Raw genomic sequence first — 23,286 nt, 5'->3', positions numbered from 1 at the left:
GTCAATATCTTACTTTTTACACATACATGTGTTTAGAACAAATGTGCTTTGTCAAGATTGCTATGAATGGTATTAAGAGGTGCAAAGATCAACAATTATTTATATATTGTTAAAAAAAAGAGATGTCTTATTTGTGAATATTTAAAAGAGTTTGTAATACATGTTTTTATTGCAGGTTGATAGGTGTAATACTTTCATCCCTGCTTATCTTGTCCGCGTCGGCCATATTGATTTATGTGTTCAGAAAGAAATGGTGCTGTGCTACTTTTCTTAAGTTGTTTAAAGGTTAGTAAAATAGATACATGTTTACACTTATAATTTCAAATGATTGTTAGCAATTACCAGTATTATTTTATCCTGCAATGGACCTCTCTACTATACCAATAAAAGTTGACAGATAACATGAAGCAATAAACGTATATATGTGTTTATAGTCTCCTGGTATCCCGCTTCTGTTGTGAACGACTGATTATGTTCAAATTACTGTTTACATACCATTTAGTAAATTATGCACCCAGTTCAATTTGGGGGTCCTGATAGCGGTCTGCATTTTAGTCATGTCAGTTTCATTTAAAAACAAATTCAACAATTTGGATGGAAACAAAATATATGTTTAAGTTCAATGTTAAATTGCAGGATTTAAACAATATTAACACAGTGTAGGAAAATATAAAATATATTTGTACTCTCTACGAAACAGGAGAACTCTGTATCTAAAGCTTGTCAAATAAATTTTATATTTTCCTCCACTGTACGAATATTGTATATGTAAAAACAAAAACCTTTGCAGCATGTATTGTAATGTTGAGGTTATGAAAAGTTTCACCCACAACTATTTTATGGAACTTTTTTATTGGTGTAGTATTTCAATGTAAAAACCTAGCTATTAGCATTTTTGATTTCTTATGAAAGCAAATAAGTGAAAATTATTTCAATTAAAAAATTTACTATTTAGAGACTGTATATGTATAAACAATTCTTTGATTTTTATGTTGATTGGAAATTTTAAACCAAAGAGATTATAAGCTATTCTTGAAACAGAAACTATTTCTCAAACAATGAAAGTGATATTCATAAGATAAAAGGGACTTTCATTTTGAAAAAAAAAAAAATTTGTTATTTTTAATTTAAATATTTACCAAATAATTTTAAGTATGCATTTTAAACTTTCAGTTGGTAGACGCTATTCCCCTGTCCCTCCAGTTGAGAATGGAAGTGATAGAGGACACTCTGTTACTCGTAATTCTCGTGAAGAAGATCATGAACTTACAAGTATTACAAACATTGACTCAAGTTTGGACAGTAGCAAATCAAGCTCAAATTCATCTAAGGATCATGAAGCCACATGTGCTAAATATAGAATAACAGAAGTTATTGTTGAAATGGATGAAAACGAAACTGGTGTAAAGACATTAGCTTTAGAACCGAAAGGTGATGAAGAAACAGTGGTCAAATCCGTCTCGGATGAACTAGATGCCAGACAAACAAATCAAGCAGCAGATATAGATTCAACTAGTTTAAAAGCAAGATATGATGAAAAAGGTCATGATAAAGGTCAAGGTAAAGGTGAACTTGATTCAGAATCCACAGATGTAAAGCAATTGTCCTGTGAAGATTTGCTAATGAGTGCAACACCCAGCGACGATGCTGCAGACAGCATTACAAAAGTCAAGAAACATTTGCCTGCAGATGATAAAGATTTGAGTATAACCAAAGTCAAGAGAATGAATGAAAATGAAAATAGAGCTAAAAGTGGAAGTAGAACACCAAAAAGATACCACAAAATGAGAGGATATCTGGATAAATCTAAAAAGGGGTACTCGGTGGATCTGAATTGGCTCAAATTCAGGAAGAAAAATACACAGGAGACAAGTTTTAGCTTGCCATCTACTCCTAAAAAATCAAATTTGTTTGGTGCTACGTCTAAAGAGTCAGATAGACCAACTTTGAAAGGTAAAATAGGTCTTCCTTACACAAAAATCACCAGATATTCAATTTTCTTCAATAAGTATAAAAATAAGGAGATGTGGTATGATTGCCACTGTGACAACCAGAGGCAGATTTAGGTGGGGGTGGGCCCACACCCCCCCCCCCTTTTGTGAGATTAATTTGGTTGATTATTTAGGGAATCACTGAAGCATGACTGGAGCGGGCCCCCTCTAGTGCAGTCAGTGGGCCCCCCCTTATGAAAATTTCTGGATCCGCCACTGACAACTATCCACTAGAGGTTCTTTTCTCCTTTTAAATCCAGTTTCCTAAAAAATAATGAGCTCAACTATGGTTATATAAAGATTTTTATTGGCTCTGAAAAAAATGCAAGTGTGTCTTGGAATGTTATAGTTCGGTAAGCATAGTCTTAAACACGATTTTTATACGACCGCAAAAATTTTGCGGTCGTATATTGGTATGACGTTGGCGTCGTCGTTGTCGTCGTCGTCGTCCAAAGACACATTAGTTTTCGCACTCTAACTTTAGTTTAATTGAATGGATCTCTATGAAATTTTACCATAAGGTTCAATACCACAAAAGGAAGGTTGGGATTGATTTTGGGGGTTATGGTACCGACAGTTAAGGAATTAGGGGCCAAAAATAAGCATTTTTGTAACTTCCAGACAATAACTTGTGTGTAAGTGTATGGATCTCTCTGACATTGTACCACAAGGTTCCATATCACAAAGGGAATGCTGTAAATGATTTTGGGGGTAATTGCCTCAAAATTTTAGGAATAAGGGGCCAAAAAAGGGGCAAAAAACAAGCATTTTTGTCGAGCCTGCGACTTTTGTTGCAGAAAGCTCGACATAGGGATAGCGATCCGGCGGCGGCGGCGGCGGCGGCTACGGCGGCGGCGGCGGCGGCGTTAGCTAACTTCTTAAAAGCTTTATATTTTAGAAGATGGAAGACCTGGATGCTTCATACTTTGTATATGGATGCCTCATGTTACGAAGTTTCCGTCAGTCACATGTCCAATGTCCTTGACCTCATTTTCATGGTTCAGTGACTACTTGAAAAAAAAGTTCAGATTTTTTGTAATGTTAAATTCTCTCTTATTATAAGTAATAGGATAACTATATTTGGTATGTGCGTACCTTGCAAGGTCCTCATGCCCGTCAGACAGTTTTCACTTGACCTCGACCTCATTTCATGGATCAGTGAACAAGGTTAAGTTTTCGTGGTCAAGTCCATATCTCAGATACTATAAGCAATAGGTCTAGTATATTCGGTGTATGGAAGGACTGTAAGGTGTACATGTCCAACTGGCAGGTGTCATCTGACCTTGACCTCATTTTCATGGTTCAGTGGTTATAGTTAAGTTTTTGTGTTTTGGTCTGTTTTTCTTATACTGTATGCAATAGGTCTACTATATTTGGTGTATGGAATGATTGTAAGGTGTACATGTCTAGCTGGCAGGTGTCATCTGACCTTGACCTCATTTTCATGGTTCAGTGGTCAAAGTTAAGTTTTTGAGTTTTGGTCTTTCTTTCTAATACTGCATGCAATAGGTCAGCTATATTTGGTGTATGGAATGATTGTAAGGTGTACATGTCTAGCTGGCAGGTGTCATCTTACCTTGACCTCATTTTCATGGTTCAGTGGTCAAAGTTAAGTTTTTGAGTTTTGGTCTTTTTTTCTAATACTATATGCAATAGTTCAAATCTATATATATTTGGTGTATGGAAATATTTTATGATCTATATGTCAGTCACGCAGGTTTTATTTGACCTTGACCTCATTTTCAAGGTTCATTGCTCAGTGTTAAGTTTTTGTGTTTTCGTCTGTTTTTCTTAAACTATAAGCAATAGGTCAACTATATTTGTTGTATGGAAGAATTGTTAGCTGTACATGCCTGCCTAGCATGGTTCATCTGACCTTGACCTCATTTTCATGGTTCATTGGTCAATGTTTAGTTTACTTGGTTAATGTTAAGTTTATGTGACAGTTGTAATAAAGCTTTATATTTAGGACTATCAACATAATATCAATGATTAGTAAAGAAGGCGAGACATTTCAGCGTGTGCACTCTTGTTCTAGTTTCATGACAATAACTTGTGTGTAAGTGTTTGGATATTTCTGAAATTGTACTACAAGGTTCCATATCACAAAGGGAAAGCTGGGATTGATGATGGGGGTAATTGCCATAAACGTTTAGGAATTGGGGGCCAAAAAGGGGCCAAAAATAAGCATTTTTCTAGTTTCCAAACAATAACTTGTGTTCAAGTGTATGAATCTCTCTGAAATTGTACTGCAAGGTACCATACCACAAAGGGAAGGCTGGGATTGATGATGGGGGTAATTGCCTCAATATTTTAGGAATTAGGGGCAAAAAAGGGGCAAAAAACAAGCATTTTTCTAGTTTCAGGACAATAACTTGTGTGTAAGTGTATAGATCTTTCTGAAATTGTACTACAAGGTTCCATATCATAAAGGGAAAGCTGGGTTTGAGTTTGGGGGTAATTGCCCTAAACATTTAGGGATGTGGGGCCAAAAAGGGGCCAAAAAACACATTTTTCAAGTTTCCAGACAATAACTTGTGTTCAAGTGTATGGATCTCTCTGAAATTGTACTGCAAGGTACCATACCACAAAGGGAAGGCTGGGATTGAGTTTGGGGGTGATGAATCATAAGGGGGTTCAAAAAATTTGGGGGGGGATTTTTTTTTTTCCTTTTTTTTTTCTTTTAAAATTTTCCATTTTAAGTTGGTTATTTCTGATTTATATTTAAAAGCAAATAATAATGATATGGTAGGAGATACACACCAAACAGGATGTGTAATTTATTATATAATAAGTATTGTGCAATAGCAAGAAATTTTCAATTGCACAGTATTGCGCAATAGCAAGAAATCTTCAATTGCACAGTATTGCGCAATAGCAAGAAATATCCAATAGCACAATATTGCGCAATAGCAAGAAATTGTCAATTGTACAGTATTGCGCAATAGCAAGAAATATTTTATTGCACAGTATTGTGCAAAAGAAGATACTTTGTATAAATTGCTTATTTCTTGACCAATTTCAATGGGGTTTTATTCTTGAATTCTTGGGGTTTTTTAATATGTTGAATCTTACCGTGTATTAAGCTTTTGGATTTTGGGCCCTGTTTTTAAATTGGTCCACATTGAGGTCCAAAGGGTCCAAAATTAAACTTTGTTTGATTTCATCAAAAATTGAATTATTGGGATTCTTTGATATGCCGAATCTAACCGTGTATTTAGATTCTTAATTTTTGGTTCCGTTTTCAAATTGGTCTACATTAAGGTCCAAAGGGTCCAAAATTAATCTTAGTTTGATTTTAACAAAAATTGAATTCTTAGGGTTCTTTGATATGCTGAATCTAAACATGTATTTAGATTTTTGATTATGGGCCCAGTTTTCAAGTTGGTCCAAATCGGGGTCCAAAATTAAACTTTGTTTGATTTCAACAAAAATTGAATATATGGGGTTCTTTGATATGCTGAATCTAACCATGTAATTATATTTTTGATTTTTGGGCGCCGTTATCTACTTTGTCCACATTGAGGTCAAAAGGGTCCAAAATTAAACTTTGTTTGATTTCATCAAAAATTGAATTCTTGGGGTTCTTTGATATGCTGAATCTAACCATGTATTTAGATTTTGGATATTAGACCATAAAAGGTGAATGTCCAATTTAAAATTTTTAAGTTCTTAGACCACATTCATTCTGTGTCAGAAACCTATGCTGTGTCAAATATTTAATCATAATCCAAATTCAGAGCTGTATCAAGCTTGAATGTTGTGTCCATAACAAAATTGATTTCTTAGGGTTCTTTGATATGCTGAATCTAAACATGTATTTATATTTTTGATTATGGGCCCAGTTTTCAAGTTGGTCCACTTTGAGGTCCAAAGGGTCCAAAATTAAACTTTGTTTGATTTCATCAAAAATTGAATTATTGGGGTTCTTTGATATGCCGAATCTAACCGTGTATTTAGATTCTTAATTTTTGGTTCCGTTTTCTAATTGGTCTACATTAAGGTCCAAAGGGTCCAAAATTAAACTTAGTTTGATTTTAACAAAAATTGAATTCTTAGGGTTCTTTGATATGCTGAATCTAAACATGTATTTAGATTTTTGATTATGGGCCCAGTTTTCAAGTTGGTCCAAATCGGGGTCCAAAATTAAACTTTGTTTGATTTCAACAAAAATTGAATATATGGGGTTCTTTGATATGCTGAATCTAACCATGTATTTAGATTTTTGATTTTTGGGCCCCGTTATCAACTTTGTCCACATTGAGGTCAAAAGGGTCCAAAATTAAACTTTGTTTGATTTCATCAAAAATTAAATTCTTGGGGTTCTTTGATATGCTGAATCTAACCATGTATTTAGATTTTGGATATTGGACCATAATAGGTGAATGTCCAATTTAAAATTTTTAAGTTCTTAGACCACATTCATTCTGTGTCAGAAACCTATGCTGTGTCAAATATTTAATCATAATCCAAATTCAGAGCTGTATCAAGCTTGAATGTTGTGTCCATAACAAAATTGATTTCTTAGGGTTCTTTGATATGCTGAATCTAAACATGTATTTATATTTTTGATTATGGGCCCAGTTTTCAAGTTGGTCCAAATCGGGGTCCAAAATTAAACTTTGTTTGATTTCAACAAAAATTGAATATATGGGGTTCTTTGATATGCTGAATCTAACCATGTATTTAGATTTTTGATTTTTGGGCCCCGTTATCAACTTTGTCCACATTGAGGTCAAAAGGGTCCAAAATTAAACTTTGTTTGATTTCATCAAAAATTGAATTCTTGGGGTTCTTTGATATGCTGAATCTAACCATGTATTTAGATTTTGGATATTGGACCATAATAGGTGAATGTCCAATTTAAAATTTTTAAGTTCTTAGACCACATTCATTCTGTGTCAGAAACCTATGCTGTGTCAAATATTTAATCACAATCCAAATTCAGAGCTGTATCAAGCTTGAATGTTGTGTCCATACTTGCCCCCACTGTTCAGGGTTTGACCTCTGCGGTCGTATCAAGCTGCGCCCTACGGAGCATTTTATTAAACATTTGAATTATTTTGATTTGTTGTCTCAGACTGCAACAACAAAATGAACATTGATGTACAAGAAATAAAAAAAACAATCTTCATATGCAAATTTATAAAAAAAAAATAAAAAAAGGAAGATAACATGGGACATTCAAAACTCAAAATTTAGATGGGAAAAATATCAACCCCATGGCAAAAATAAAGAAGACAACAAAATGAAAAACAAGTCCAAAAACAATACATAAAAAATCTAAAGACTGAGCAATACTCACTGTATAAGTATAAGTTATAAGTAACCATATTTGCTTTTGAAAAGTATAATAGTACAGTTTTATTTATTAATAGTTGAACCATTTTCAAGAAGGAGTTCACCTCGTAACTCACAACTAGAGAGTGGAAATGATATGGCGTCTGCAGGTGCTGATGATAGCTTCAAAACAGTTCCATCAGGAATTTCCTATCCAATGTTTAGTGATAGCGTTGGAATGTCTCATCCTATGTTCAGTGATAGCACTGGAATGTCTCATCCTATGTTCAGTGATAGCACTGGAATGTCTCATCCTATGTTCAGTGATAGCACTGGAATGTCTCATCCTATGTTCAGTGATAGCATAGGAATGTCTCATCCATTGTTCAGTGATAGCACTGGATTTTACAGTTGTGATGATGAGGGTATCATGGCAGATCCATTAAATGCTTCCCAACAACATCAACAGAGAAGAAGTAACAGAACTACGTTGCCGCCAAATGTATTCATTGTGGAGGGTGACTTAGACAATGGGAAAGATAGTAATGGTAGAGTAAGGTCCTTGCCAATCATTTCTCAGGAAAGTCAGGAAGATTTGGAGAATGGAAACGTATCATATTGGCAACAGCTTGCACTGCATGGTATTGAAACTGGAGCAAGACCAAAGGATGAAGGTCATAATATCATACACCCATCCGTCCATTTGTCCCAGAGGCAAAATGCAATAACATATACCTCACAAAGTAATGAAGAAGTTCATACGAGCATTGGAAGAGCAGAAGGCAATGATGGAATACAACTACCAGTCGAGTGTGCTGTTATCGAGACAGGGGAGCAGATCTCATTTGATCCTCTTAGTACACTTGATGCTAATTCCATTATGAATGAGACTCAGGAATCAATAACTCCTTCAAACCCACTGATAAGCATTCCAAGACCACATGAGGTTTTGCCTCCACCTGAACCAGTGTTTGACGAAACAATGGTGGCGGGGCCGTCTTCTGGGAGTAGTGAAGAGGCCATCAGTGAGGGAGGTGCAAGTGAAGGGGCTACAAGTGAGGGAGCAGTTAGTGAAGGATCAGCAGCAAGTGTTGTTATGCCTTTGTTAGAAAGAAAGGAAGAGGTATTGAACTCTTATTTTTATATCATTAAATATAAAAAAAAACATATATATAATTCCAACTTTTAAAACCTCCGAGGTTAAAATTTTCTTGAAGGAGATTTAGAGTAGAACCTTTTGCACATTGTTTTCATATTATTTCATCTTTCTTTTTCAATCAAATTATCATAGTCAAATATTTTTGTTACCGTCAAATAAATTCACCCGTAATCAAGAAAAAAGGGATGATAGGAATTATCAAAATTATTGGACAGTTCAACAGACCACACTACCTTACAACACATGAGACTCCTTTGAAAAAGTATATAATATACAAAGACAAAAAAATAACACATGGTTAAGATAGCTAGACTTGGTATAGGCACAAAATTTGGTAGGGTAAAACCATTTACGTGTGCAAAGACCTCAACCTTTGCCTATCAAGACCATAAATTGTAAAAGTAAACACAAAAAAAACCTCCACTGTGCAAGTACCATTTATGCATGCATGTTCATTTTTATATGAAGTTTTTTGAAATCTATGCAAAATTAGGAAGATCCTTATTTTTCCATATATTTAAATGTTCATTATAGACTATTCTCCTTTTTATACGACCGCAAAAAAAATTTGTCGTATATTGGTATGATGTCTTCGTCGTCCGAAGACACATTGGTTTTCGCCCTCTAACTTTAGTTTAAGTCAATGGATCTCTATGAAATTCTATCATAAGGTTCAATACCACAAAAGGAAGGTTGGGATTGATTTTGGGGGTTATGGTACCGACAGTTAAGGAATTAGGGGCCAAAAATAAGAATTTTTGTAACTTCCAGACAATAACTTGTGTGTAAGTGTATGGATCTCTCTGACATTGTACCACAAGGTTCCATATCACAAAGGGAATGCTGGGATTGATTTTGGGGGTAATTGCCTCAAAATTTTAGGAATTAGGGGCCAAAAAGGGGCCAAAAATAAGCAGTTTTCTAGTTTCCAAACAATAACTTGTGTTCAAGTGTATGGATCTCTCTGAAATTGTACTACAAGGTTCCATATCACAAAGGGAATGCTGGGATTGATGATGGGGGTAATTGCCTCAATATTTTAGGAATTAGGGGCAAAAAAGGGGCAAAAAACAAGCATTTTTCTAGTTTCAGGACAATAACTTGTGTGTAAGTGTATAGATCTTTCTGAAATTGTACTACAAGGTTCCATATCACAAAGGGAAAGCTGGGTTTGAGTTTGGGGGTTATTGCCCTAAACATTTAGGAATTTGGGGCCAAAAAGGGGCCAAAAAACAAGCATTTTTCCAGTTTCCAGACAATAACTTGTGTTCAAGTGTATGGATCTCTCTGAAATTGTACTGCAAGGTACCATATCACAAAGGGAAGGCTGGGATTGAGTTTTGGGGTGATGAATCATAAGGGGGTTCAAAAAATTTGGGGGGAGGGATTTTTTTTTTTTTCCCTTCTTTTCCTTTTTTTTTCTTTAAAATTTTCCATTTTAAATTGGTTATTTCTGATTTATATATAAAAGCAAATAATAATGATATGGTTTGAATAGGTAAATTAAAAATTTATAAGTTCTTAGACCACATTCATTCTGTGTCAGAAACCTATGCTGTGTCAAATATTTAATCACAATCCAAGTTCAGTGTGTATCAAGCTTGAATGTTGTGTCCATACTTGCCCCAACTATTAATTGTTGTGAAATTGCAGTATAATTTGATTATTTTTCATTAAAGTTGTTTTGAGGTACCTTAATTAATTACCGGTAAACTGTATCCTTTTTCAGGGATCATCAAGCACAGGTAGTGGTAGTTCCAGAAAAAGAACTTTATCAAGAAGTTTATCAATGGAAGAGGAAAATAAAGGTATATCTGAATACTTATTATGAAAAAATAGATTATGGTATTAATCTGTACATTTACTATATAATTCAATGATTGATGTTCACTTAATATCTGATGTCAAATATTTCATGCATATTCAGGATGAACCATCTGTTGATGTATGTTATAATTGTACCTTATAGTTATGTTGATATGTTCTCTATAGCTATGTAGTTGTAGTTTTATGAGAAATAAAGTAAAATGTATTCGTTGACGTTTATATTGAAAGACATAAATATTGGAATACACAGTGTTTTTTGTGCCTTTAATTTTGTTTTATTTGTCAAAATTTAATATATAAAGACATTTCTTCAAAGGGGGTCTCATTTGGGGGTCTGATCCCGGATCCCGCTTATTGTTTTGGCAGATTCCTGAATCCCGCTTATCATTGTAATAATAACACTTGTAATTTCACTTGTCCTGCTTGACAAAACCCTTACCCGTTTTCACGCTCAATGATTTGACTTTCACATGTCACGCTTACAAAAAATCAGCCAATCCAACATCACGCTTAGACCCCAATGAGACCCACTTTAAAAGCTTGATCTTATATTAAATATGCTAAAGAATAAATGTTAAAAAAAATATTTCATATGCCCTTCATCTGATTCTTTTTACATCTTTATACCTGACATCTTGTTTTATTCATATAAGTATATGACTTACTGTATATGAATAAAACAAGATGTGGGGTATATGTCAATAAGACAGCAACCCGATGACAAACATAACTAAAAGACATTTAGAGGACAACATACTGTCTTCAACAACAGATGTGTGTCCATACAATATGTCAGGCTCTAAATCTTGCCGATTTTACATTGTCCTGATTTTGTACATATTACACATAAAAGGAATACTGTAAATTCAGAATTTATTGTGTCCATTTATTATTGCAATTGTTGTAGAATGGATAAAAATGCACGATTTTTAATGTCAATTTCATAAAATTGTGCACACAAATATATGTATAGGATTCTGAATGCGAGTTCCTAATAACGTGATTCTCATACAGTCGCATTATCTGCATAAATAAAAATGTTTATACCCCCGCTTTAAAAAAGTGTGGGAATACTGTTTTTATTATACCCCCGCTTTAAAAAAGTGGGTGTATACTGTTTTACCTCTGTCTGTCCGTCCATCCGTCAGTTCATCCATCCGTCCGTACCGTGTGATGCGTTTTCAGATTCATCACACAACAACTTCCTGTTTACCAAACACTTGTATCATTTTACACATGATAGCAAAGTTGAAAAATTTCATCACATTTTTCTCAGGAACTACAATACAAGGATTTCTGAAATTTGGTTTCAGGGTTTATATAAGTCATCTATACCGTGTGATGCGTTTTCAGATTCATCACTCAACAACTTCCTGTTTACAGAAATATTTGGGCGGGGGTATCATCAGTGAGCAGTAGCTCGCAGTTTCACTTGTTTAATTTACAGTAACATATATCATTTATTTTTTCTTCAATTAACTATTGAAATGATTATGTTTATTTTTACAGATTCTTCAAGCTCAACAGAAAAGTCTATGGGATAGAGAGTTACAAACTTATCAGAATAGTCAAAAGGATAGAGAGTTATTAAAGAAAATATCAGAGGACAGAATTTTTTTTGGAGAAGAGGTTGAAAAAGTCTTCCAAATCACCTTAATCATCAAGGCTCATCACATTCAAATATATCAACATTTGGCAAGAGTTTAAAAAATTGTGTTGTTTTTCAGTCAGTATTTGTAAGAATTTTTTTGAAATGACGATCTCATGCAATCATTTAATTTAGAGGAGTTTGAATAATTGTAACTAGTATGATTTTTGAAGAATGTTTTTATGTCCTATAGATACAAAAATAAAATGCTTAAGATTTTTTCAAAGCTGTGCTTTTATGCTTTTTCAGAATTATTTTCAATAAGATTTTACTTAAAGCAGACATAGTTGTAATAAATGACATGTATGTGCTAAAAGGCAGAAGAAAGGACTTTTTATTAAAGCAGAGATTTAAAATGAAAGCTTTAAATGTAAATTCAAAAGGTGCAATATTTATTATTTATTTAAAAATTTGTAAATTTTATATGTATTAATTTATGATGAAAATTGGACATTAGATAATTGTGTATTATTCTGTAATTAATATATTTCCAGTAAACATGGTTGAAAAAGCATTTACAAGCCAAATTTTAGACAATTTTCGTTTGTTAGATGCCTACCCATCCATTTGTCAATTTGATGGTTTATGATACTTTTATGATAAAGGCATAAGTAAATTTCTCAAATAGTAATGAACCTGCACCAATTAAAGCTTTTTGAAAAGCTAATATTTAAAAAAAAACTGGTAATGAGAGTCATAACCATGATTCCCTTATAAGCTTAAATCCCTTTTTTCTGCAGAAGGAAAATAGCTTATATGAGACAATGACCTTTTTAGGCATTTTCATTTAAGGAATAATTTTATACTTTATATCTTTAAGCTTATAAGTTATACTAAATGTCTTCTTTAAGAAAAGTGTCAAAAGTGTTTTTGTATTTGGTGTTTTTTGTATTTATTACTTAGTTTGAGAAAAAAAAAGAACATCATCTCTAAATGTTAACTATGAAAGTCAATATTATGTATTAGTTCTTGTATAATCACATAAAATTCTATGGTATTTCAGTTAAGAGCCATGAGTTAGATGTACGGAAAAATCAATTTTTGATGTCATAATTTATTATAAATAGAGAAATCTTGTGGTGTTAAAATTATTGTTCCTTGAAATGTGAAGAAAGCATTTAATTTATTTTTTGAGAGGGGAAACACTTTTAAGTGAAGATTTGTTCATTATTTAAGATGTTAAGCAACTGATATACAAATAAATAATTTGAAATGAAGCGAATAGTTTTAAAGAAAAATATTTCCTGTTTATTTATTGTATATTCACACCTGAAAAACAAGTGGTCAGTATTTGTTGTCGGAAGTAAAATTTTGAAAAGGACATAATTTGAACCAAGATCTTGAATTTTGTATAAACTTTAATGTTACATTCATGAACGGCAGCCATTGGTGTCAAGAAATACATTTAGCCTTGGACATGTTAAATTCATTTTTTTCTTAGAGAGGCAGCAAACTTACCAACATTGAAAATTGTAATTTTCTCTTTTCGTAAATTGAAAACATAATAAAATCGGTGATTATATTTTTTTCTGATTTCCATGAGAATGATAAATTTATCTTCAATAGTCCATTTGCCAACTACCGATTTGATTCTTTTATTATATACACACTTTTAACACAGCTTGCTTTCCTTTGTCAATTGTAGACTGGTTCTATACTAGACAAAATTGGCTTCTGCCCATGCAAAGCATGATAAGTTGATAATGATATATCAACATTTTAACCAATTTTTAGTGCAAAATAACTACTGGTATCAAAAGTTTTTCGCTTAACACAAAATTAAGTGTAAATTAAAAGATTTGAAAAACTTAAAGGTTACACACATAAAACACATATATTTTTTTTCTTTCTGGTCCATTGTCAATGAAAATTAATGTTTCTCCTAAAAAGGGAGACAACTGAAAAAGGAATCTTTTAATTACAGGGTCATTTATGGGAATTGTCAAATAGACTATTATTCCTGGAATAAACTAAACACTAAAACTTATGAACATTTGTTTGACTGATTTGTGAAGCAAAATAAGAATTTACTAATTTGTGATCTTATCAATTTTGAATGTTGGCATATAATATCACTTTGTTGCTTTTAATCCTATCTGATTGATTTTAGAATTATCATTCAAATCCAAAGTCACTGTTTTTGCTCAAGATTTTTTTTAATTTTTTAAATTTAGAAGCAAAATAAGATCACCAAAAAATAAAAGATTGACTTGTTTAATTAAGAATTTTTATTAATACTGTCTAAACCTACAATCATTCAACTTGTGTAGGGTTGCATTTGGGTGAGCGCTTCAAATTCTTTACAAAAAACAGGTCACTGTGACCTAATGTTACAAATTGCAAACTTTTATTAACAGTTACATTTAAATGCCTTATTCTCATACAAAATGACCAATAATAATATAACTTAGTATGGGGCTGTTTCTTAAAGCTGTTATCCTAATGCTAGCAATTTAAAGGTTTGGTTGGCTTGCTTGCTTTGTTTGTATAACTGTTTGCACAAGCATTGTAATTAAAATTGACATCTGCAATCAATAGATAGGCGGGGCTTCAGCTTGTATACATTATTGATACTTAAATGTTATTGGGTGTTTTGTATAATGTAAACAAGCTGAAGTCCTGCCTATCTATTGATTGCTTAATTACAATGCTTCAGCATACATTTATACAAACAAAGCAAGCAAGCCAACCAAACCTTTAAATTGCTAGCATTAGGATAACAGATTTAAACATATTAATGACTTATCATATTTTAAATAGAGGCATAGAAGTGAAATGGCAATATTTTCCACATCACGAAGGATCTTAAAAACTTGAATAAAAAAAATTCATTTTCGATCTAAGATTTGAATGATAATTCTTAAGTCAGTGACTTGTTTGAACCATATTGAATATGGAAAATTAGCAATTGGATTTTATATATTTTTTGTGTTTAAACACAAACAGCAGCACAAGTCATCTCGGACTCTAAATGAAATCTTTTACAAGAATTTTAATGTGTTTTTATATTTTCTGAGAGCATTTTATTGAATGGAGTAGAATTATACCACCAACATACCAACGTAGTGCAAATTGTCACCAAATGTATGTTGTTAATGTCATAGACAAACTATTATATGCAAAGTTGTTAAAAATAGATTTTTGGGCTTTCTGATCTCAAAGATTAAAACTTTGAATTGATGTTTTTGGAAATTTTCATTATTTTATGATAAGTATGCTAAAATTTTCAACAATCAAGTACCTTTTGTACAAACATCTGGATACATTCTATTTCGTTTGGAGGGAAATAGCTGATATCTTAATTTTATACGTTGGTACATTGTCTCAAAGTCAATTACATACAACTAATTGAAAGTATACCAAGTTATTTTCGAAATAGTTGAAAGAGTTAAACAATAAAAATATGCCACTTAAGGTAGATTCATTGTATACCGCCATCTTGGATTGTACAATCGCAGTACAAAATGGGTCTAGTTATTTGCCTAAATCTGCAAATTGGAGACAGATTTGCAATTTAATGGTTAGACTGTTTATTTATATAAAGAAAACTTAGTGAATTATTGTATTATACAAAATATTTAAACAAATATCATTTTTTTTGATTTTAGAATCATTTTTCTCAAATGAACCATTTAAGGAGAGATAACTCTTTTAGTAAAAAATTATACTAGACTGATAGGGAAAATTTTAATTTTTACTTGTAGCAAGAAAACAAGTTCAGTGACACCATTTTTTCTTTTTATTTTCTTAAAACATATTATAAAACCTATCTTTTCACAATTTATTTCAAAATTCTATCTCATAGAATTTTTTTTATGCACACAAATGTGTTTTTTCATGAACAATCTAACCAAATTAAGGCAATTTTCAACGACTCATAGCTTGAAAAATAGCACGGTGACCCATACTTTTTATTATATTTTTGAAAAAAGCATAGTAAAATCTTCATTCTGGCTAAGTATAAGAAAATTCTATTTCAAAAAATATATACTTATGATCTACCTTAAAATGTATTTTTGGCAACTTTGCATTATTTTTATGATATACAATCATGACGTTCCACTAAATACATGCCAAAAAAGTGGAAATAAAACCAGCTTAAAGCGAAATGTGTAACAAAGTTACTGTACTATATTAAAATGATGTACTATGAAACATTTTTGAATGTAACATGTATTTAAATATGTGTGCTTTATGTAAAACTACAATGTCATCCAAGTTCCATTCAGAATGGACAATCGTGTAGCTTTGTACATTACTTGTCAACAGTTTAATGAAACATACATATTACTTCATTCATAATATGCATAATCCATTTTCATACATAGGTGTAAACTCTCTGAATCTCATGTGTGCGATTTTCCAATGATTTCTTGAAAATTTAAAGAAAATCCTCTGAAGATAATTCTCCTGAGGGGAGGTTCAAGTCTGCCCCTTTGAACCAAGCTCTGCAAGTTTCATGTAAGATTGGCAAGTTTCTTTTACTTTCACTGTTATTTGACACATACAATGTATGCATGGTAATTGTTTCTTTCATTCAAAATAGCTACAAATTGTTACATCCTGATTTTGGTAATTAATTCATAAAAGATTGAATATATTTCAACATTGATTGAAAGAATTGATTAAACATCAAAAGTTTTAACTCCTAAAAGTAAGATTTTATATTATAGAAAAATCAACATAATTTAGATTTAGGGCAAATTTTCCAATAAAAAATCCTTAAATGAGGATCTCTCACTTTGAAATTTAAAAAGTTTACATCTATGTTAATTTATCTGTCAAAGGTCAAAACATTTTTACATAAATATTGGTTTCGTACATGCAAACTTAAAATGAATATGAATAGGACTTTTTTGAGAAAATAGAATTATTTTGTTAGTGTGTAAATTTTGAGGAATTTGTAGGGACAGTTTTATTCTTTTCAATACAGAATGGGCCAAAGAAAATTAGTTAAGCAGAAATCGCTATGAAAATTAACTTTTTTGTCACTTTTTGTTGTTAAAAAAGAGTTTAAAAAAATATGAATTTTGCATGGGTGAAAATTCATACAAGAATGTTTTTTTATAAGTATATAAAGCAAAATTCAATGTCTAAAGTTTTCAGTGAACCATGTTGCAAAGTAGCCAACTTGCTTCAGATGGTCCATGTATGAAATCTTATTTATGAAAAAATGATTTTGACCCATTGATTACTGTAAATTCAGAAATTATTGCGAGGTTTTTATTAATGCGAATAATGCGACTGGGTGAGTATCGCAATAATAAGAACTCGCATTTTGATATCTGAAACATATATCTTTATGCAGATTTTCCTGAAATCGCAATAATTAAACTCGCATTTATGTCCATTTTTTAACAATCGCAATAATTTCTGAATTTACAGTATACATATTTGACAACTTGATTGGTGTCTTTTCTAGCCTTATAAGTGTAAAACACATTTACATGTAAATTTGTAAAAAGCACAATTCCATCAAGTGTACTATTATCACAATCATTATTTGTAAATTGCAACATCATGCATTGCGAAACCTGTATCATGAAATGTAATTGTAAATCACATTTATGAAAGACCGTTGTCATATTTATGGGACAAAAAAAATTTAAGCATCTTAATTATGTCCAGTTCATGCAGAATGTGGTATTAAGAGATCTTTTCTAGAATAAGTCATCGATTATATTAAGAGAACAAATGTTTCATCACTAAATCATGTTGTTTAATTGATGTCTTTATGAATTTATTAAAATTTTCGTTCTATATCAAGGAACTTTAAGACCATATGTTTTATTCTTGACTTCAGAAGCTTCCAACATGGCTTTAATTAATCTAAATACATTAGTTATCAGAAGCTACATGTGATGATTTGTCACCCAAAACCATTATATTGTTGATAAATTTTTCGCCAAGTGGCCAGTTTCATGTATTTTGTTACTGCAATTCTGATCTTTCACTCTGCTCAATTAGATTAGTTTGTTGCAGATCAATATACCAATAAAATTTCAATTGTTGTTAATGTATGTTATGTGGTTAAAATATGTAATCAAAGTGCCAACATGTCACTCAAAATGATTTGGGGATGAAAAATTGCATATAAGGTCATTTAAACATGACCCCTCATGGGATATTTTCAGATTTTACACTGTGGTGACCAGACAATCTAACAGAGCAGATTGAAAGATCAGATTTTAATTAAATTGATTGTTACAGGAGCTTCGGAATTATTTTGTCTTGCAGGAAAAAAATGTTCAAATCAAACAGCATGATTCAAATGACTTTATCCTAGTTTAACTGGAGTAAATTTGGTTTCAGTAGATGTGGGTTTCTTTAAATAGCTCTTATAGAGATCTGAATAGAATTGACCAAATGCAATAGTAAAGGCCAATAGATAAATCATTTATGATGCAAAGGCTTTGTTTTCCAATTGAACACGAGACCCATTGGTGGCCTTGGGCTGTTTTCTGCTCTTTGGTCAGGTTGTTGTCTCTTTGACACATTCCCCATTTACATTCTCAATTTTATCTTGTTCTTTTGCCCCTTATTTAAACAATGGTAAAGTTTTACCTTAAAAGATCTCTCATTCATGTTTGTAAAATCTCTCCATTTTTATTTTTTTGTGATATCTTTTTGAAAAAAAATATTATAATTCACCATAACTTTAACTCTACAGTGTCATCTTTGTCAGATAACATTTACAAAAGAGTGACCTAATGTTTTTTGGAAAGCAAATATCTTTGTGCATTATTTTTGTTATCCTGTTTTACTCGTAGTGCTCTCTTTGGTGCAATAATTTATGTATCTTTGTTTATATTGTCTTTTTGTAATTTAAACATGCAATAAATTTTAAATTGTATAAATCTTACAAATAAATCAAAATAAAACTAAGTAAGGTAGTTCATTACAAAGCAATGCAAGTCTGAAGAGGCCAGCCATTTTGTAAAAAAAAAAAAATATCAATACATTAAAATTTGTACGACCTTTAAAAATTAATTTATTAAAAATGATAGGGTTATTGATATGAATCCTATTTATAAGCATGATAAGTAAACCAGTAAAATTCATAATCTTTTCTGATTTATTAGTTTGTTTGTAAAAAGTTAACTATTTTAACTGATATTCACTGTCAGCATATTTTGATAACCAATAAATATTGTAAAATTGGTCTTTTTCAGACTTGCATGTTTTACCGAGTTTTACATATACATGTAGCTAACTCCTAATGATATTTTGAGAAAATAAGAATACTCAATAAATTATATTTTTATCTTAGGGTTAAGATATTTGTGTATATTATACATATAGTTTAGAGAATTATAACTATTAGTGTATGTCCTGTGATCTTTTAGTCTTTTCTGAATATATTACTATTTTCATATATTATAAGGTAAATAATGTTAGTTCCTGAATCTAATGCATTCTGGGTATTTTCATTTAGTGCTCAAACAATGAATTTACCCACAATCCTGAAACCATGAATGTTATAATTATAGTCTCCCTTGGATACAGGGATTTTGGTAATTTTCATCTCTACTTAATTATTTCAAAAATATTTACTTAAGTTTTACATTTCTTGAAAAGATTGTATCACCATTGCTTTTTTATACGACCGCAAAAAATTTTTGCGGTCGTATATTGGTATGACGTTGTCGTCGTCGTCGTCGTCCAAAGACACATTGGTTTTCGCACTCTAACTTTAGTTTAAGTGAATGGATCTCTTTGAAATTTTACCATAAGGTTCAATACCACAAAAGGAAGGTGGGGATTGATTTTGGGGGTTATGGTACCAACAGTTAAGGAATTAGGGGCCAAAAAGGGGCCAAAAATAAGCATTTTCTAGTTTCCAGACAATAACTGTGGAACGGTGTATGGATCTCTCTGAAATTATACTACAAGTTTCCATACCACAAAGGGATGGTTAGGATTTGCTTTGGGGGGGTTATGGCTCAAACCGTTTAGGAATTAGGGGCAAAAAAGGGGGAAAATCAAGGTTGTCCTGGTTAATGGACAAATACTTTAGTACAAAACATAATTTAAAGCAGTGTAAGGGAGATAAATCAAATACATCATTGAAATTATCTCCCTTACACTGCTTTTAAATTATGTATAAAGTAATGGTTAATGAACAATTAAGATAATTTAAAACAGTGTAAGGGAGGTAATCCAAATACAACGTTTTGGTTACTTCCCTTACACTGCTTTTAAATTATGTTTAAAGAAATGCATATTTATAAAGGAAGACCAGTAAAAATATCTGCATATGTTGCATCTTTTTTTTTACAAAAAAATCCATATGAAAGATTTGACACTATATTTTAAATTCTATTATAAAATAGATTAAGTTAGCACTATGGTATATTTAAATGGGTAATTATGGTTGCAAACTCCATTGGAAATTTGAATTGAGATTATGACCATATCTTGAGGGAAAGAATTTTTTTGGGGAAAAAAGGGGGGGGGGGGGGTAAAAAGAAATTGTGGGGGTCAATTTTTTCTCATTTCAGATTTCAGAAATTAAAAATAAATTATTCTTCAAATATTATTTTTTTTTCAAATTTCAAATATTGAAAAATTTCAAGAAGTAATCTTTAATTGCACAGTATGGCGCATTAGATTTGTAAAATCTTTGACCACATTTATTTATTTGTTATGCCGAATCTAACCGTGTATTTAGATTTTTAATTTTGGGTCCAGTTTTCAAATTGGTCTACATTAAGGTCCAAAGGGTCCAAAATTAAACTTTGTTTGATTTTAACAAAAATTGAATATATGGGGTTCTTTGATATGCTGAATCTAAACATGTATTTAGATTTTTGATTTTTGGCCCAGTTTTCAAGTTGGTCCTAATTGGGGTCCAAAATTAAACTTTGTTTGATTTCAACAAAAATTGAATATATGGGGTTCTTTGATATGCTGAATCTAACCATGTATTTAGATTTTTTATTTGTGGACCCCGCTATCAAATTGGTTCATATTGAGGTCAAAAGGGTCCAAAATTAAACTTCTTTTGATTGCATCAAAAATTGAATTATTGGGGTTCTTTGATATGCCAAATCTAACCGTGTATTTAGATTTTTAATTTTGGGTCCTGTTTTTTAAATTGGTCTACATTAAGGTCCAAAGGGTCCAAAATTAAACTTTGTTTGATTTCAACAAAAATTGAATATATGGGGTTCTTTGATATGCTGAATCTAACCATGTATTTTGATTTTGGACATTGGACCATAATAGGTAAATTAAAAAAATTCAAGTTCTTAGACAACATTCTTTCTGTGTCAGAAACCTATGCTGTGTCAAATATTTAATCACAATCCAAATTCAGAGCTGTATCAAGCTTGAATGTTGTGTCCATACTTGCCCCAACTGTTCAGGGTTCGACCTCTGCGGTCGTATCAAGCTGCGCCCAGCGAAGCATTTTATTTTACCTTAGCATAGGCTCCTATACTAAAGTTGCTCCTAATATTTTAGGTAAAGTAAAAAAGGAATGATTTAATTTTCATTACAATCTTATCCAATTTATCATTACAGTCTTTGATTCAGGTATTAAAAATAAACATTATTTAATTTTAAATGTCAGCAATACTATCTTAGAATGGGTACCGATCGTCATTTTTCTACAAAATATCTCTTTTATTTAGTTTTAGTTGATTGCAAAGGTTTTAATTAATGGCTAATTATTTTGGATATTTTTGTAAAAATTTATAACAAACAAAACTCCATTACCTTGGTAAAACCTAACTTTTTTAATCCACCACTGATTAATATTTTGAAAACCCAAGTATTCAGCATTAAAATCGGAGATTGACATTGCCAAGGTATTTAAATTTTATACATTTTTTGTATAAAGATTGATATCATTCTGTGGTGTGAAGCACTTAATTGTTTTATTGTACAGATGTAGGTTATTATATTGTGTTTGTACATTAGTATATCTAATGTTGAATGTAGGGTAAGAAATTTTTATCTTAGATGACCTGATGTCAGCATTGTAATAATTGAAGGATAGAATAGGTGTACATTAGATTTCTTAGAAAGAAAAAGTCAAGCTTTATTTGATGTTGTGACATATATGAGGGGGATGACACAGTTTTGGCATATGGGATATAGGGGTAAAAAAAAGTGGGGATGTGGGAGTTAGGCCAGGGGTAAAATACTTGGATCTTGGGAAAAGAAAGAAAAAGTTGGAAATTGGAATCAATTACAAAAAAGCGGGATTTGGGAAATGAGCACCTTGTGTCACCCCCCTCATAAATTTAGCAGAGACAATGATTTTGTTGAGAGTCCTGTACAGGATGATATTTTTTAAGATGCCAAACTTGGGCATTTGAGGTCACCAAAAACCTACCGGTATTTGACAGTTTAGATGTTGCTTCATTTGAACAGGATCTGCTAGTAGATCTGATTCCAAAGTTTTTTTCAAAATCAAAATCATAAAAATCGTTTAATCCATCGTCATTGCATCAGTCATTATAAATGTTATATTTGTACAAGAACACTGAAATCAGGATTATTTCAGGACCTTAACTTAAACTGAGACAAATCTTTTCTTTTAAAACCACTATTTAAAACTTTATTAAATGGCTGTTCTTAATAATTACCAATGTGCTTTCTTAATAATTCTTCTGTATTGTTTTAGTTTAAAATCTTTTGTCAGTTTATTCCCTAGATCAGTTTTTACATGCTGAATCTGAGACTCATGGTCATGTTGTAGATTTCATAATTTTATTGAACAATATTGACCAAAAATTGAAAAAAAAGACATATTAGTACATTGGCATTATGTTTGTGGCTCCAACATGGTCAACTCTGACATGCGACCTTGTGGGTAACATGGGAGACCTTGTGACCTGGTGTCTCATTTAAAAGGACCTGTGACCTTTAAAAATGTTTGAAACTGTTTTATTGAAATGTTTTATTTGCTTAAAAGTGACCTGAGACAACTTTTAAACATGACCTTGTGACCTTAAAGGGGGTACCCTAATGGAGCCCCATTTATGCATTTTTGCTTACTGTTTAAAGCATGTTTAAGTATTATGAGGAAAGAAATTTCCTAAGTCCCACTTGATATTTAACAGTTAGACACCTGCTTTCCATTGTGTTCCTTATGGCCTGACATAAAGCATTATATATGCATGCAGTTTAATTTGTAGTATCTAGAAGCACCAACATTTCTTTCACTATTTATTTTGTTCTGTGAACAGAATATTTTTTATATTTAACGTATTCCTGTCTTTTCGGAATTTATCCTGAATAATCCTGCATTCTTAAGGAGAGTTATTACTTTGAATCATGGATACATATTGTATGAACTTAAATTGTATGAACTTAAACAGGAAGTGTGTGTTGTTCCATCATCTTTGTCTTTTAAATGTTTGTATTTCAGA

The 23,286-nt window shown here is 31.7% G+C and overlaps 1 protein-coding gene across 1 annotated transcript in view; it reads left to right on the top strand.

The window, feature by feature from the left end:
• Positions 1-17,270, top strand: part of LOC127720425 (uncharacterized) — a 33,547-nt gene extending 16,277 nt beyond the window's left edge. Inside the window, exons 9-13 of the mRNA XM_052227013.1 lie at positions 176-285; positions 1,174-1,953; positions 7,370-8,394; positions 10,160-10,238; positions 11,767-17,270. Coding sequence (XP_052082973.1) covers positions 176-285; positions 1,174-1,953; positions 7,370-8,394; positions 10,160-10,238; positions 11,767-11,801 — 2,029 coding nt within the window. The 3' untranslated portion in view covers positions 11,802-17,270. The remainder of the gene's footprint in view (positions 1-175; positions 286-1,173; positions 1,954-7,369; positions 8,395-10,159; positions 10,239-11,766) is intronic.
• The last annotated feature ends 6,016 nt before the right edge of the window (positions 17,271-23,286 follow it).

Source organism: Mytilus californianus, unplaced genomic scaffold (genome assembly GCF_021869535.1).
Source record: "Mytilus californianus isolate M0D057914Y unplaced genomic scaffold, xbMytCali1.0.p SCAF_11, whole genome shotgun sequence".
NCBI lineage: Eukaryota > Metazoa > Mollusca > Bivalvia > Mytilida > Mytilidae > Mytilus > Mytilus californianus.
Note: the sequence above shows the minus strand (reverse complement) of the source record. Positions and strands in the feature narration are given on the sequence as shown.